Source organism: Meriones unguiculatus, chromosome X (genome assembly GCF_030254825.1).
Source record: "Meriones unguiculatus strain TT.TT164.6M chromosome X, Bangor_MerUng_6.1, whole genome shotgun sequence".
Classification (NCBI taxonomy): Eukaryota; Metazoa; Chordata; class Mammalia; order Rodentia; family Muridae; genus Meriones; species Meriones unguiculatus.
The window spans coordinates 128,711,147-128,728,057 of NC_083369.1; the positions used below are offsets into that span (position 1 = coordinate 128,711,147).

Genomic DNA, 16,911 nt, shown 5'->3' on the forward strand with positions numbered 1-16,911 from the left:
CTCAATGACCCTGATCATTAGGCATACTTCTCACCTATTTTAAAGACTGTCCTCACATTTCCATCTCTTCTGAAAAACTCTGGTCCATCCTACTGTACATTCTCTTACATAGACAGAGAAAGTGGTAACCTTTCTATTTCTACCCTACATCACCTCTTATATTCCCTGCCATGCTAAACACAATGAGGATTTTAAAAACACTCCAGTAAGCTGAGTGTAGTGGCACATGCCTTTAATCCCAGCACTCAAGAGGCAGAGGCAGATGGATCTCTGTGAGTTCAAAGCCAGCCTGGTTTACAAAGTGAGTCCTGGACAGCCAGCAGTATTACACAGAGAAACCCTGTCTTGAATAACCAACCAACCAAACAAATAAACAAAAACCTCCAACACTTCAGTGATAAGTTGAGCATGGTAACAGGGCCTATAATCTCAGCATGAAGTAGGCAGATGAAAGAAGATAGCAAGTTAGAGACCATTCTGGCCTACATAATGAAACTATATTTCATAAAAACAAATGTAACAAAAGAAAGCAAAACTAAAGACAGAAAAGTTCAAAAACAAAGATATCTTCAATGGCATAAAATGGAGAAATGTCTTAAACCTTGAATGTAGACAATATGAAATGAACTACAGTCTGCTTAAACCATGACTTCAATTACCCTCCACACTGCTCTATGCTCCAGTTATACTAACCATTAACTTGTTAAAATGTGCCATTTTCCTTCCTTTCTTAGGCCATTTCCAAAAGCTACTTTTTCCTTTCTCTGTCTAGGAGATACTGTTCCCTTACATTACTCATAGGTCTGAATCTGTCCCCTTCCATCTTGATCATTCATGAAAGACACAATTCCTTAACATCAACTTCTCCATTCTTTTCTCTGTAGGATTCCCAACTATAACGGCTACTTTTTGCTCTCTCCTAACTTAACAATATGCTATTCCTGAAAGATTTTGTTCTAGAAAAATCCATCCATCCTGTTTCCCTATGCTTCTTTGATCATTCTTATAAGGTACCATATTTCTTAAGTCATAGAAAATTCCATATTGCTACTTTATCTATTTTTGTATCCCCAGTCTTGGCCCCATGAATTACTCTGGAAGTTAGCATCTAACCCTATGTGTGTGTGTGTGTGTGTGTGTGTGTGTGTGTGCGTGTGTGTGTGTGTGTGTGTTTACTCTCAACTGTTGCTATGGCTTATTCTTGGAAGATATTTCTATTACCATATTAGTGAACGACAAGCTTACCCTAACCTTAGCCTATGCCTAGAAGACCCCAACTCACCCCTTTTGGCCATCACATGTTTTCCCACCAAAATTATACTCCCTTCTTTCCCATTCACCACTATGGTGCATTGTTTGTTGTTGTTTTGGCATGTATGTGTGTGGTGTGCATGCATGTATATGTTTTTACATATGTTTTCACACAGGGGGTGGGGGACAGAGGTCAAACCCAAGTGTCTTCTTGAATTTCTCTGCACTTCATTTATTGAGACAGTATCTCTCAACTGAACTGGGAGCTTGCCAATTTGGCTAGTCTAGCTACTCATCTTAACATATGCTGTACCAAATAAATGATTTTTCTGTCCTTATAGAAACTAAGATTCCCTTTGTTAGGTACTATGCTAACACTGTATAATTATGTGTTCAACATGTATCTTGCCTGCTAAAAGAATATGCAATGCATGAGGGCAGGAGCTAAATACTAACAAATTTACCACTATCTGATAGTGTTTTCATATTTATTCAAAAGAATAAATATATGCTAACAAGTATGCAAGTTCTATATGTGCCAATTCAAATACAGGCAAAATAAACATGAGCATGTGCCAACATAACATTTTGAGCAGAGTGGTTCCACAAGATTATACAGCCTACTATTCATCTTAGTTCATATACACTCTGGAATATTTACCCATGAAATATTGACTAAGACCATATTTCTAAGAAAGTATACTTATCATTAAGATATGACTTTAGTCGTCAACTATAAGTTACTAAATTAATAATAAATCCAAATTAAAATAATTATGTGTTTATATTTTCATTCATCCAAGCTAATTTCACATCTACGTCTATAAGGAAATTATTTTTAAATCTGTTTTATTTCCATTTTTGAATATGGAGAGATTATATACCCTGTATGTCTTTCTGCTTCTGGGATACCTCACTCATGATGATCTTTACTAGTTCCCACCCTTTGCCTGAAGATTTCATGATTTCTTTGTTTTTAATTGCTGAGTAGTATTCTATTATGTAAATGCACCATAATTTCTATATCTATTACTCAACTAAGGGGCATCTGGGTTGTTTTCGGCTTCTGGCTATTACAAATAAAGCTGCTACAAACATGGTTAAGCAAATGTACTTTTTTTATACTTGAGTATCTTTTGGATATATGCCTAGGAATGGTATAGCTGGATCTTGGATATTAGATATATAATATAAGAAAAACATACTAAGATCCAAACACATAAAGAAGCTAAGCAAGGAGGAGGACTCTGGGTAAGATGATCAATTCTCATTCAGAAAGGCAAAGGGGATAGACATCATAAGAAGGAGAAAACAGGAAACAGGACAGGAGCCTACCACAGAGGGCATCTGAAAGACTCTACCCTGCAGGGTTTCAAAGCACATGCTGAGAATCATAGTCAAACTTTGGGCAGAGTACAGGCAATCTTATGAAAGAGGAGACAGAAATACATGGTGGGGACAGGAGCTCCACAAGAAGAGCAACAAAACCAAAATATCTGGCCACAAGGGCATTTCTTGATACTGATACTCCAATCAAGGACCATTCATGAAGATAACTTAGAACACTTGCACAGATGGATCCCATGGCAGCTCAGTGTCCAAGCGGGTTCTCTAGTAAAGGTAACAGGGACTATCTCTGACATGAACTCAGTGGCCTGCTCTTTGATCACCTCACCCAGAGGTGGGGCAGCCTTACCAGGCCACAGAGGAAAACAATGAAGCCAGTCCTGATGAGACCTGATAGGCTAGGATCAGAGGGAAGGGGAGGAGGACCTCCACTATCAGTGGGCTGGAGGAGGGACATGGGTGGAGAAGAGGGAAAGAGGGTGGGATTGGGAGGGGAAGAGGGAAGGAGCTACAGATGGGATACAAAGTAAATAAACCATAATTAATAAAAAAATATATCTTTAAAAAAGTATATGGGGAGAGAAGTGTGAATACCTGCCACATTTGTTGGGCGTCCTATGTAGAGCAAAATAGAGGGTCAAATTCCATAGTGCTGGAGTTATAGGCAATTGTTAGCCACCCAAAATGGGTGCTGGGATCTGAATTCAGAGCCTCTTGATAAGTAACACCTAGTACTCTTAAGCACTGAGCCATCTCTCTAGCCTCTGGGATTGATTTAAAAAAATTTTTTTCACAAACTCCTTTTGTAGGCAACCTCTATATAAAATAAAAACATAGTTACTATTATTTATTGAGGACATGGCCCTTTTGTCCAAAGATGTTCTACTCTGTGCATTAACTGTGTTAAGTTTTTTTATTTATTTTTTGCTCAAATCTATTATGACTAATAAGGTTATTATATTTCTTATCTTTCCCTATAAGTTGCTAAGAACAGCACTACTACTAAAGACAGGATACAGATCATAAGAGGGAAAATAAGATCCTAAGCAGTCAAATATACTTTGTCCAGCAGATTTTATCAATGAGATCTTTCATGGTCATCTTGTCCCATTCCTCAGCATGTCGTGCTTGCCATGGTGCATCAACAGGGATCTGCAATGAAACAGTCATGAGTGAAGTAAACTGCCACCACTGTGCTACCTAGTTCTCCTCAGAGAATCCATCATGTGAACCTCTAAAAATTTGTTTCTTGGTTTCTATAATTAGTTTGGAAGTCCATAGAGAAGTGAGATATATCTGGAATTCATGCCTTTAATGCTACTGTCAAATAATACTAATAACAGTGATCATAATTACAGTATGTATCAATGTAGTTGTAACTGAAATGGTGAAGATCATTATCAATATCAATTTATTATTAGAAGATCACACCCATTTTGGCCCCAAACTGATATTTGCGAGAGTAATTTTACGGAGCCTGAGAATAGATTTAATCTGAAGCACAAAGTCCTTCCTTCATTTACAACTTAAAGTGGCATTGTAGATACATAACTCTAAGTAGATATTTGGCAGAAATATGTCATATATATGCTTGGAGGCATAGAGATGGTGGCATACAGGCAGTACTATAGTCGAAGGTGCTTTTGAATTCTGTTTCCCTGACTTCGTGGTTGTGAATAAATTATACAATCATTTGGTATTCATTTTCTCCATCTGTCAAGTGGAAACCCTTCTAGATTTTGCACAGTTGCTGAGTACACTGGAAAGAGCGTGCATCAGTGCAAATCGGCAATGTAGATTGCAAAAAATATTAATCAGCTTCATTCTTCAGCAGTATGTTATGCATAAGTCTAACACACATTTTACCTCTTGTCCCATTTCATCCAATGTCCTCCACAGGTTGTTGTAATCCAAATATGCCAAGGGATTCCACACAGGTGGAAATGCACCACGAAATGGGTAAGTCTTCCCCTAAAACATAAAAATAAAAGGAATCAATTCCAAGTAGATAATACTTAAGTTACATCACATTCTAAAACCACAGGAACCAGCTGTGATGCAGGTCTATAATACCATGAGCTCAGGAAGTTGAGGAAGAAAAATTCCAAATGCAAGGACAGTCTGAGCAACTCAGTGAGCTTCTATGTTAAAAATAAAAAGGAAACTCATTAATTGTAGATCTTAGAGCCTGAGATGTTGGTGTTCTGTTGAGGAAGTTTATCTCCTGTGCCAATGAGTTGGAGGCTCTTCCCCACCTTTTCTTCCAACATAGTTAGTGTGTTTGGTTTTATGGTGAGATCTTTGATCCACTAGGACTTTAATTTTCTTCAGGGTGATAGATATGAGTCTATTTGCATTTTTCTACATGTGGACATCCAGTGAGACCAGATGATGCTCCAATCATTATAGAGAGTTTTGGGTGACTGTTTAGGTAACAAATTGTCTCTGTCAATTTTCTATGTTTTGGAAGCTGCTAACATGTACTTTTTATTTACTCAAATAACTAATTTTATTCTTTCTCAAATCTCTGGTGGGGTTGAAGAACAAATAATTATACTTCCACTATTAAACTTAAGTTTTTTAGAATTTAAGAAAATGTTTTTATACAGGTAGGACAAATAAGGATAAATATTAAATTAGGTATAGAACTTTAAACTTGTCAAGATAGGATAGATAATCAAATACTTTCTCCTAAGTTGCCAAATGCACATGGACTGGACATTGCACATGTAAATCCTAACTAATAGCTTTCATAACTGTTTTATAATTATTATTGGATTGAAAGAAAAGAAGCCATTGGACTTAAAGGGGGAAATGTTGGTATAATGTTCTTTTGGAATGTATACAATTTACCCTTGTTCATTCAAATGCTGATTTCTTTACCCCACTATCTGGTTTCAATCTGGACATTGTATTGTGATGTGCATTACCTGTCTCAAGTTTGTGTAAACATGCTACCATTTGTTCTCTGTATTGACAATAAAAACCACCAGCCAATGCTTAGCAATGGAGAGAAAAGGGTGGGACATTCTAGTCTGGAGGGACAGAGGAAGAAGAGAGTATGAGGAGAGATTCAAGAGGAAAGGTCTGGGAAACATCAGGAGAAGAAACATTAGGAGAAATGAACTATACCTCATATATGACTAAAAAGTAAGTACAATGTGGGAAATCTGGAAGAGAGGAAGCAAGGCGGGCTTGGAGTAATTATTGCCCAGCATTGTGTTCTGGATTAATAAAATTAAAAAAAAAAAAAAGAAAAAAGGGGGCTGGGGATGTTATTCAATGGTATAATGTTTATTTAACATATTCCAGGCTTTGTGTTCCACCTCCAAGACTACAAAAAATAAGTTAAAAAATTAAAATTTTAAAGCAGTTAATATGTCATTTTTGTGCATATGTGTGTGATAAGTCATTTTTGTGTGTATGTGTGTGTGAAAGAAAGACAGACAGAGACAGTGGGGAAAGGAAGGGAGGGAAGGAAAACACATAAATTATGGTTTGTGTACCTACAAGTGTGTTCAGGCAGGCTTGGCTGCACATACATACATGGAGGTCAGGTCAACTTTGGATATCGTCTGTAATTGCTCTCCACCTTATTTCCATGAGACAGGGTCTGTTCTTGAATGTGGAGATCACTGGTTTGCCCAGATTGTGTGGCCATCAGGCCTTTAGGATCTTTGCCCCTTGCCTGAAATCATATTCATATACTACTGTGTCTGGCTTTTTACAAGAGTGCTGTGGGTCTGATTTCAGGTCATCATGCCTGTACAGAAATCGCTATACCTGCCTAGCCATCTTCCACCCTAACCTAAGCCATTTTCAAAGCAACAGGGTCCTTTACTACATTAAAGACATTCCCTTTGAGAAAATTAAATATATTTTACCTAAACATCTCTAATTTTAATAAGATTACTAAAATTTCTCCTAATATTTTGTTATCTGTTTTTAATTTGTAAGAAATTATAGATTTTGACCTGTTTTTACTTACTTGGACAATTAAGTTTATAAAGATAAAACTCATTTTAGTGTAAATGATGAAGCCATAATTTCTTATTGAATGTCTCTGGAAAGGTGATCATATATGAGTGACAGCATGATTAAATGGAAGATCATCTTTAGATACATACAAGTCAGATCTCAAACCAAGTTTTCAAGGTTTTCACAGGCTAATTAAAGACTGGCTTGACTATTATATTTGGTGTAAAGAATAAGACTATTAGCAGGGTGGAACATGGGCATTTACCAGTTTGGTCTGTTCTACATCCATTTTTCTTTTCTAGAGGTACTCTGGTTTCCTTTGGGGAAATTGCCACCTCTCCTCTTTGTAGCTATTATGTAAGATGGTCCCAACTGCCATTAAAATAAGTATAGGTCAGATTCCTCCCAACTCCTGATCTAGCCCAGCTAGAAGCTTGTGATCTGAACTTAGTTAATCATATACTCTTAGAAGATTTGACCCAATAGTTCATTATAACCCAAGTACAGAAGAGAGTGGGTTCAAGAGAGTGGGATGAGAGTTCTCTTCCCTAAGGCAGTATGTCAACAGATGCTATGATTCTTGTCTTTAACTTGTCATATTTCTGATTTCTGTCAATTCTGAAGTGTGATGTCCCAGCCTCATAAGTTACCTTTATTAGCTCAAGTTGGTTTGTGTAGCTTATTACTAAGGTTTCTAATGTCAATGCAGGTTGATATTTTGAAACCATGTATTTTACTTTATTGTGTGACACAAATAAGCAAAATCAAGGGTAAATAGAAGGTGGGGTCTTAGAGAAAAGTGAAAGACTAGGATATTTACAAAGTACTATCTGCAAATTTAATTACTTTAGTGGTTCTTCAGTTTCTTCATCTTCAGATTCAACCAACTGCAGATAGAAAGCATTAAAAAAGTATCTATACTTAACATGTAGAGACCTCTTTGTTGCTATTATTCTTTCAATAAAAAATTATAGCTATTATTTTTATATCATTTACATATACTAGATATTATAAGTAATCTAGAGATGATTTAAAGTACACAGAATATGAATAAGGCATATGCAAATAACACTTCATTTAAGCACTTTGGCATCCCCAGATCTTCATTTTCACAGGAAGTCCTGAAACCAATCTTCTACAGATACCAAAGGACAATTATGGTTAAAAATAAATGATTTCTCAATATTCATAAAGCCCAAATATTTTCTGCTAGTACAATTTCTCATGAAAATTTTATGTTTTGATTAATAATTATCTGTAGAAAGTCAACTTTATGTACTGCAAAATATTAAAAGTTGTGCCAGACTTTTAAAAAGGTTCAAGAAAAAATCCTATCACAGTAGAGGCACAAGGTATGGCAGTATGTGCATAGTTTCCCCACCCTGACAATTGAGTAAGAATACATGGCATCCATTAAATGACAAAGAAGTAAATTTCCTTTCCACTAACAAATTCAAATAATCTTGGCTGATTATATAATCTGATTTCTTATCAGAAAATGCTATGGTGAAATGCTACAATACAACTTTCTGAGACTCCAATCCCTTTATTACTGTTATGAGCATCATCTATTGAGCTTTCTCTGTGCCTGCCACTGGCTGAAACTATTCATATGCATTGTCTCATGTAATGTTCCCATCAGCTCTGTGCAGACAAGGACTACTGATATTTCTATTTTATAAATAAGGAAACTAAAATCTTAGTGATAGTAGCTAGAAAATATTATCATATAATATATTTACCTCACTCCTATATGGTTGATGGAACTTTCCCAACAAAATAAAGAGAACTCTCACATGTGAAATTTACAAATCTTTTCCATGTATCTTTTTTGTTTCTAAAGATTTAAAATACAAAGAAAGAAGCACCAGGCATATGATTGCCAAGGAAACATGGCCTTCTTTGGGGAAGGCCAACACATTTTGTGAAAGAAATGGACAGAAACATTTTACAGAAGAAAAAAAACAGCTCTAGATAGGAGAGAGTGTGGGCTTAATAGCTTGGGAAGATTTCAAAACAACTAGTTCTTGTTACAATTCTTCCCTAGCTTGAAATCCCAAAAACAAAATCTATATTTCATCTATGAAATAATTTGTACTCAAAGATCAGTCATATATAAAACTCATCTCTGCTTTGAAAAAATGTTTTTGATATAGGCTTTTACTCTACAGCCTTGGCTATCCTGGAGCTTGATACATAGACCAGGTTGGTCTTGAACTAAGAGCTATCCACCTATCTTGGCTTCCCAAGTGCTGGAATTAAAGGTGTGGAATACCACATGTGGCAAGTATTTTTTAAATGCTTTAAAAAATATTCTTATTAAGCGTTAAGTAATGTATTGTATGTGTCATATTCCTAAGGAAATCCTCATCACAGAACAATATCAACTGGAACATCCTTACATAAAGTCTTAAGGCCCCTCAATCCAAGCCTTCGTAAACACACACAACACAGAAAGGGCAAATAACAGAATGAGAGGAGAATACAGCCTGGCAGTCTCCTAAATAACGGAAGACATAAATAGTCTGAAAGATGTAAACTTTTCTCCTGCTGACAAAGGCATCAAGCAGATAAGTAATTTATTAGTTTCATCTTTATCAGTTTCTGGCTAACATTTTCCAGAAAAAAAAAATGGCTACAAAAATGCACATATTCTGCAAGTAACTGACAACTTTTGGGCGATATCTTTCTCTTTTCTGACACCTATAAAAGGACTTATATCTCAATGGTTACTTCTAGATTCCACAACTGGAGACTATTTTGACATGGGTGGATCTTTAAAATAACACAATGTAAGAGGACCTGAGAATGTCTTTGGCTGAGAAAAACACGTCTGATAGCAAAGACCGTCTTGTTGTTCTAAAGAAGATTCCATAGTTTTTTCAGAATGGTGTCAAACAGTTTCTGAATACAAAATGAGTTCTCATCAAGAACTGCCTTCATGACTTGAGAACAAGGCAGGGATTTGAAAATGGCTCTTTGATCAACTCCCCCTGATGAGGAAGCAGCTTTACCAGGCCACAGAAGAAGACAATGCAGCCACTCTTCATGAGACCTGATAGATTAGGGTCAGAGGAAAGGAAAGGAGGACCTCCTTATCAGTGGACTTGTGGAGGGGTATGGGAGGAGAGGAGGGAGGAAGGGGGATTGGGAGTGGATGAGGGATGGGGCAACAACAGGGCTACAAAGTGAATAAACTGTAATTTATAAAAATATAAATAAAATTTAAAAAGTGGGGAAAAAAAGAAATACGTTCATGACCTGAGAGCTAGGCAGGGAATTTAAAATAGTACTTCCAAGTGACTATTACTTTTTAAAAATAAACGAAAACAGGTTTAGTATGTCTGATTTTATGTTGAGGTCTTTGATCCACTTGGACATTAGTTTGTGCAGGGTGATAGATAAGTATGGATCTATTTGCATTTTTCTACGTGTAGATATCCAGTTTGACCAGCACCATTTATTGAAGATGGTATCTTTTTCCATTGTATGGTTTTGGCATCTTTATAAAAAAATCAGGTATACAAGAGTGTGTGGGTTTATTTCTGGATCTTCTATTCGCTTCCATTCACCAGCCTGTTTCTATGCCATCAACAAGCAGCTTTTATTGTTCTACAGCATGCTACAGAAGATGTGGAGAAAGCAGAACCCACCTCTACTGCTGGTGGGAATGTAAACTTGTACAACCACTTTGGAAATCAATCTGGTGCTTTCTCAGACAACTAGGAATAGTGTTACCACAAGATCCAACAATACCACTCCTAAGCATATATCCAAAATATGCTCAAGTATACTACAAGGACATTTGCTCAACCATGTTCATAGCAGCTTCATTTGTAATAGCCAGAATCCAGAAACAACCCAGATGTTCCTCAATTGAGGAATATCTACAGAAATTGCAGTACATTCATACAATGGAATACTACTCTGTAATTAAAAAAAAAAAAAGAAAATCATGAAATTTCCAGGCAAATGTGGGAACTAGAAAAGATCATCGTGAGTGAGGTATCCCAGAAGCAGAAACACACACATTGTATATACTCATGTATAAGTGGATATTAGACATATAATATAGGATAATCATACTAAAATCTGTACACCTAAAGAAGCTAAGCAAGAATGAGTACCCTGGGTAAGATGCTCAATCCTCATTCAGAAAGGCAAACAGGATAGACATCAGAAGAAGGTGAAAACAAGGAACAAGACAGGAGACTACCACAGAGAGTCTCTGAAAGAGTCTACTCAGCAGGGTATTAAAGCAGATGCTGAGACTCATAGCCAAACTATGGGCACAGTGCAGGGAATCTCATGAAAGAAGGCGGGGGTATAGAAAGACCTGGAAGGGTCTGGAGCTCCACAAGGAAAACAAAAGAACCAAAAATCTGGGCCCAGGGGTCTTTTCTGAGAATGATACTCCAACCAAGGACCATTCATGGAGATAACCTAGAAACCCTACACAGAGGTATCCTGTGACAGCTCAGTCTCCAAATGGGCTCCCTAGTAAGGAGAACAGGAGTTGTCTCTGACATGAACTCAGTGGCTGGCTATTTGATCACCTCCCGTGAAGGGGAAAGGAGGGGAGCAGCCTTACCAGGCCACAGAGAAAGACTATGAAAGACAGTCTTCATGAGACCTGATAGGCTAGGGTCAGTTGGAAGGAGACCGAGACCTCCCCTATCAGTGGACTGGGAAAGGGGCATGAGAAGAGATGAGGGAGTGAGGGAGGGCAGGATTGGGAGGAGATGAAGGTGGGGGCTACAGCTGGGATACAAAGTGTATAAATTGTAATAAATAAAAAATTATATAAAAAAGAAAATATTTAAAACATAAAAATAAATGGAAGTAAAAAACCCTAGAGTAGCAATTGTGCATTTTGTGCCTATATTGTATAACCATACTTAGCATCTTTCCAACTTGTTAGCCTTACCTTTAATCTCTGAAAGACTGACAGAGCAGAAATTATTTATATTGAGTAGAACACAATGTTCCTGTAATCATACCTCCAAATAATTAAGGGCACTTAAGAAATTACATCTTTAATCTATCAGTGTTCATAATAGGAGGTAATAACAGGAAGTGATAGTTTATGGCTCCCATAAACCATAAGATGACCTAAAATTTATACTAAGCAAGTAGTGCTAACTGACTAGCACATGGAAAGATTTCTGTTATTTATACCTTCATATTTTAGTTAAGCAAAAGGAAGTGAGAACAATCATAGTATTTTAAGTAACTGGGGAGGCAGCCAAATAACTTTCTTTAATCATTTAGGAAATAAATAGCTTATGAGTTTGTTTGGGAACATGCTTTTCCAACCCATATGAGTTCCTTGGGACTTGCCTTTGTCACTGCTTTGTAACAATGCCTATTAGGGAAATCTTTCTTATAGTTCATAATGCAGTAAAAAAAAAAAAAATCATCTAAAAACCCACTAATTCAGATAACATCATCATGCTGTTTTAAAATTTAACAAAATAATTTCTTATCACTTCTGAATGCAAGTAGCCAAATTCCCCTCAAACATAAATAACTTCCATCCTATCTAGAAAAAGCCTCCACATTTTTAATCTTATTTATTTATTTATTTATTTATTTATTTATTTATTTATTTATTTAGGTTTTTTCCCTTTGTATCCCAGCTGTAGCCCCCTCCCTTGTCTTCTCCTAATCTCATTCACCATCCCTCTTCTCCCCCTACACCTCTTCCCTAGTCCACTGATGGGAGGAGGACCTCCTCCCCTTATATCTGACTCTAGCCTATCAGGTCTCATCAGGGCTGGCTACATCATCTTCCTCTGTGGCCTGGCAAGGCTGTACCCAGGGGGAGGTGTTCAAAGCACCAGCTGTCAGAGACAGCTCCTGCTTCCCATATTTTAAATGTAAACATCTCTCTTTAAATTGTCATTCTCTTTCCATTTTTTCATGATTTTCTTTTGTTTGGTGCTGGGCATCATGCCCAGGAAATCAGCATGTTTAGCTCACACCCTACCACTAAGCCATACCATCACAATTGCATCCTTCTTTTAATGTTAATCAAACTCAAATGATGCTTTTTTTTCATATCTTTCTATTTCCTAAAATGTGACTTGTATTCCTCATCCAAATTCATAGAGCTCCCTTTACCAGAGAGCTTCTTACAGCCATATCTGAAGGGATGAATTTATCCAACCTATTAGCGGTTGGCTGCATCTCATGACCCCAATAAATTCTATTGGTTTTCACAAATATCTACCTACTCGCCCAAGATTATCTCCACATTCATTGATCCACTGAGTCTTCCAGGGTCCCATCCTCAGCTTTTTCTTCTTTCTCAACCCAACACTTTCCTATTTCCCTAGGCAACTTATCTACCATCTAATTTCGTTGTTATATTTATGCAGTATTATAGTTTCCATTTTTATGTCTCTTTTCCCTCTGATCAGGAGTATGAAATTGTGGTCTACATCCTGCACAACTTCTGAGTGTTTGCTCATGAACTGGGACTTATCATATTTTCACTGCATCTCAAGATTTTCACAGCAACCAATTAATACAGTGGATACCTAAGATGAGTGGGTCAAACTCTGAAAAAAGAAGAATCATACTAAGGAATAAATGATACTTTTACATCAAGAATGAAGAGCCTTAAAATGAATGTTTAGGTGATCATTCCCAAGGGATTCTAATTATATAAAGAAATTTAAACTAAAGCAATAAAGTTAAAAACAATACAAGTTTTTCCTCTGAGATGTTGGGTAATTAAGATCACCAGTAGGGCAGCATTTAAAAAGTATTTTCCTTCTTTCACAAATGCCATTAACTTAGAAGAAAAGGGTAGTTAGGGAAATTATGAAAATACTGTTAGGATGTACAGCTGTTTAATAGCCATATTAATCTATCATTCTCATGCCTCATCATCTATCCATTTAAAGTTACAATACAATGAATAAAGCTTATCAAACTACTCGCTAAAAGTAAATGTTTAGTGAGAATTTCTGACTCTAGTTTTATTTAGAGAAGATATGAAAAGTCAGGAGAAAAATGCATAAATATATCAGTTTCTATATCAAAGTAGGTCTTGAAATTGCTCGTGTTAGCTCTTGCTGGGTTTTTCTTCACCACATTCTTCACTACATATTGCAAAAATCAGCAAAAGGTTTCCACAATTAAATGGAATTCATTCTTTAAACAAATGTAATGATGGATTATCTTATTTACAAATATAAAAAATAATCATTTTAATAAGCATTTAGTATCTAATGCTTCCCATACCATCTAAATCCTAGCACTAGTAGGGTCTTACTGGCCAGTCAGTTTAGCTGAATCAGTAAGTTCCAGATATCTATAAGATACCTTGTCTCACAAATAAGGTGAGAAATAGTTGATGAACTGGCCTTCACATATATTCCATATATGTGCACACACACACACACACACACACAAACACGAACACACGCACATATGAGAGGAACGGAAAGAGAGAGGAGAGAAAGAGAGAGAGAGAGAGAGAGAGAGAGAGAGAATAGGGCATTGAAATAGCATGTACCCCTATCAAAATCGTACAGTGGTCATAACTAGGAGACTGCAAAGTACTTATCGCAGTACATAATTGTAAATTTGCAATGTTTAAACTGTTCAAAAAGGAATGTGGAACTGGCAGAGTAATGAAATGAAAATTAAAGAAAAGCACGTGTTTTTTTTAACTAACTGTATCTATTGTTTATCAACCAGTCTTCACTAAAAATGATAGAAATCTCTCAAATATCAGAGACCCAGTGCTCTTCTATTCACTACCTCAGTTTCATTTCCTAGCATATATAGTGAAGTAATAAAGAGGATGCTTTCAGGGATTAGTAGACTGATACTAGTCTTTAGCTTTGTCAAGTCACTCCACCTCACTGAATCTTAGTTTTCTCTTCTATAGCATAGGAAAAATCATGAAAACCTAGTGGGGAAGATGTAAGAATATAATGAGTTCATACATTTAAAAAAGACCTTAGTTCTTTATTGTTAGCCTCTAGGAACAATAAACATCTTTCCTTACATGACTCATTGAAAGAAATAAAAAATGTGGATGAGACTGCTCAACAAGCTTCCAGGTTAATTATCACACTTCCCAGTTGAAGTGCAGAGTAGATTTCCATGACTGTTTAAATAGTTGAGCACAAAGTATTTGGGTTACTTCTTCATATTAAATGTGAAAATGTAAAAGGCTTTCATAAATAGTAGCTGCTATTCTTCTTACTGTTATTAGGCAAATGGCATGCTTTGCAGAAATGAGAAAATAGGAAAGTGTTTTAACTATGGCCTAATAAAATAAACATTTCAAAATACTTTGTATAATTTTTATGGTGTTGGTAATTGACTCTAGAGCCTCACTGTTCAATGCTCTGCCCTTGAGGTATACCTCCAGCTGTCACAACTTTGTAAAACCTATTTTTTTTTTATCTTCTCTTAACTCCTGAGTTCTCAGCATTTCTAAAGGCTATTTGTTTGGTTTCTCACATGTTTTACTGTCATGCACTCCTAGGCATCCCAAACCACTTGTTTATCAGTTTTGCTAAGATTCCTGACCTCCTGGTTGCATATTACTATGTACTGATCCAAAGTTTCCTTGGAAACGCCCAATGTTTTAGCCTCTACACCCAACATGATTGTTTCCAGTCAAAGGAAGATGTGTCTTTTGCAAAGAGGTGTGGTGACTGGTGTGGAAATCCTGACATTCTGTATGAGTAAATGACCCCTTCCCTTATAATTTCAGGAAGCAGCTCACAATAACAGATTGCAAAGTTAATTTCTCAAGCATTTTTCTAGTTTGGCTTCAATGAGAAACAATAACAGTAACAAAAGCTACTATTTGTTAGGTGGATCTGAGGATCTGAGTTTAAACAATCTCTTCTTTAATCACTAGGAAATGCACAACAAGGCTATACTTTCCAAGAGGAAAAGCCAGGCACAAGCAAACGAACAAAGTGTTCAAAGGCATTCTGGGTGAGAACGTGGAAGAAGAACTCATTCAAAAGCTAGAATGACCTCAAATTTTGTTCTTTGGAGCCCTTAGAAGTGGCTTTTAGGTGAGAGTTGCTTGGAACTATGGAATAATGCATAGGGGTGTGTTTGTGTGTGTGTGTGTGTGTGTGTGTGTGTGTGTGTGTGTGTGTGTGTGTACCTACATGCCTGAATGCCTGCCTGCCTTTGTTTTTCTGTCCAGGCAACTCCATCCACTGTAGCTTGTAAATACATTAGGAAAGGGAGTGGAGTACAGCCTGGGACAGCTATGGTAAGTACCATAGTTACTTTTCTGTTGCTATGACAAAACACCATGACCAAAGCAAAAAAAAAAAAGAAAGCAGTTAGTCAGTCTTATTATTTCAAAGCATTAGAATCCATGACGGCAGATCAATGCCTGGTGGCAAGAACATCTGAGATCTCAAATCTTGTAAGGTAGGAGGCAGAGAGAGTACTCACTGGGAATGGTACAAATTTTTAGAAATCCCAAGGTCAACACCCAGTGACACACTTTCTTTAGCAAGGCCGTACCTCCTAATACTACTCAAATAATTTCTCCAACTGAGAACCAAGTATTCAAACATAAGAGCCTATGGGGATCATGCTTACACTGTAAGTATGGCTTGATAGGTCACCCTAGTAGTAGCATGGCAAACAATGATGCTTAAAGTTATGTGAACTATGAAGGCCCAGCCTGAGAGACTTCAGAAGAGAATAATACAAGAGCTAGGCTATTAAACATTCTGGTGATATTTTGGCAATGAATGTAACAACTTTCTGCTCTTGTTCTAAGAATTTTCTTGAGGCTAAATTGAAATGTAATGGACTAATTTCTTTGGCAGACAAGATTTCAACACACTATAATACTGACTCTAATGCTTGGTTATTAGTAATCACAGTTTTTATTTTTTATTTATTATTTATTGCAATTTATTCACTTTGTATCCTAGCTGTGGCCCACTCCCTCATCTCCTCCACAATCCCAACCTCCCTTCCTCTTCTCCCACTATACTCCACCCCTAGTCCACTGATAGAGGAATCTTCCTCTGTGCCCTGGCAAAGCTGCACTCCCTCCGCACCCCCCCCCCCCAAAGGAAGAGGTGATCAGAGAGCCAGCCACTGAGTTTAGGTCAGAGAAAGCCCCTGCTCCTCTTACTAGGGAACCTGATACCCCAACCAAGGACATAAAACCTCTGCTCAGATGTAGCCCATACACTCAGTCTCCAAGTAACCACTCTTATGCAGTTCTACAATGAAAAAGAGCAAGTGGGGCAAAAAGATAGAATTAAAAAAATAAACAGAGTATCAGGAAATTTAATGTTGGAGTGAAGGTTTTTGATGAAAAAG

General features: G+C 36.9%; 1 protein-coding gene across 1 annotated transcript in view; it reads right to left on the reverse strand.

The window, feature by feature from the left end:
* Window positions 1-16,911, reverse strand: part of Maoa (monoamine oxidase A) — a 67,425-nt gene that overhangs the window by 25,047 nt on the left and 25,467 nt on the right. Inside the window, exons 4-5 of the mRNA XM_060375512.1 lie at window positions 4,465-4,569; window positions 3,659-3,750 (exon numbers count right to left, since the gene is read on the reverse strand). Of these exons, the coding sequence (XP_060231495.1) occupies window positions 3,659-3,750; window positions 4,465-4,569 (197 nt within the window). The remainder of the gene's footprint in view (window positions 1-3,658; window positions 3,751-4,464; window positions 4,570-16,911) is intronic.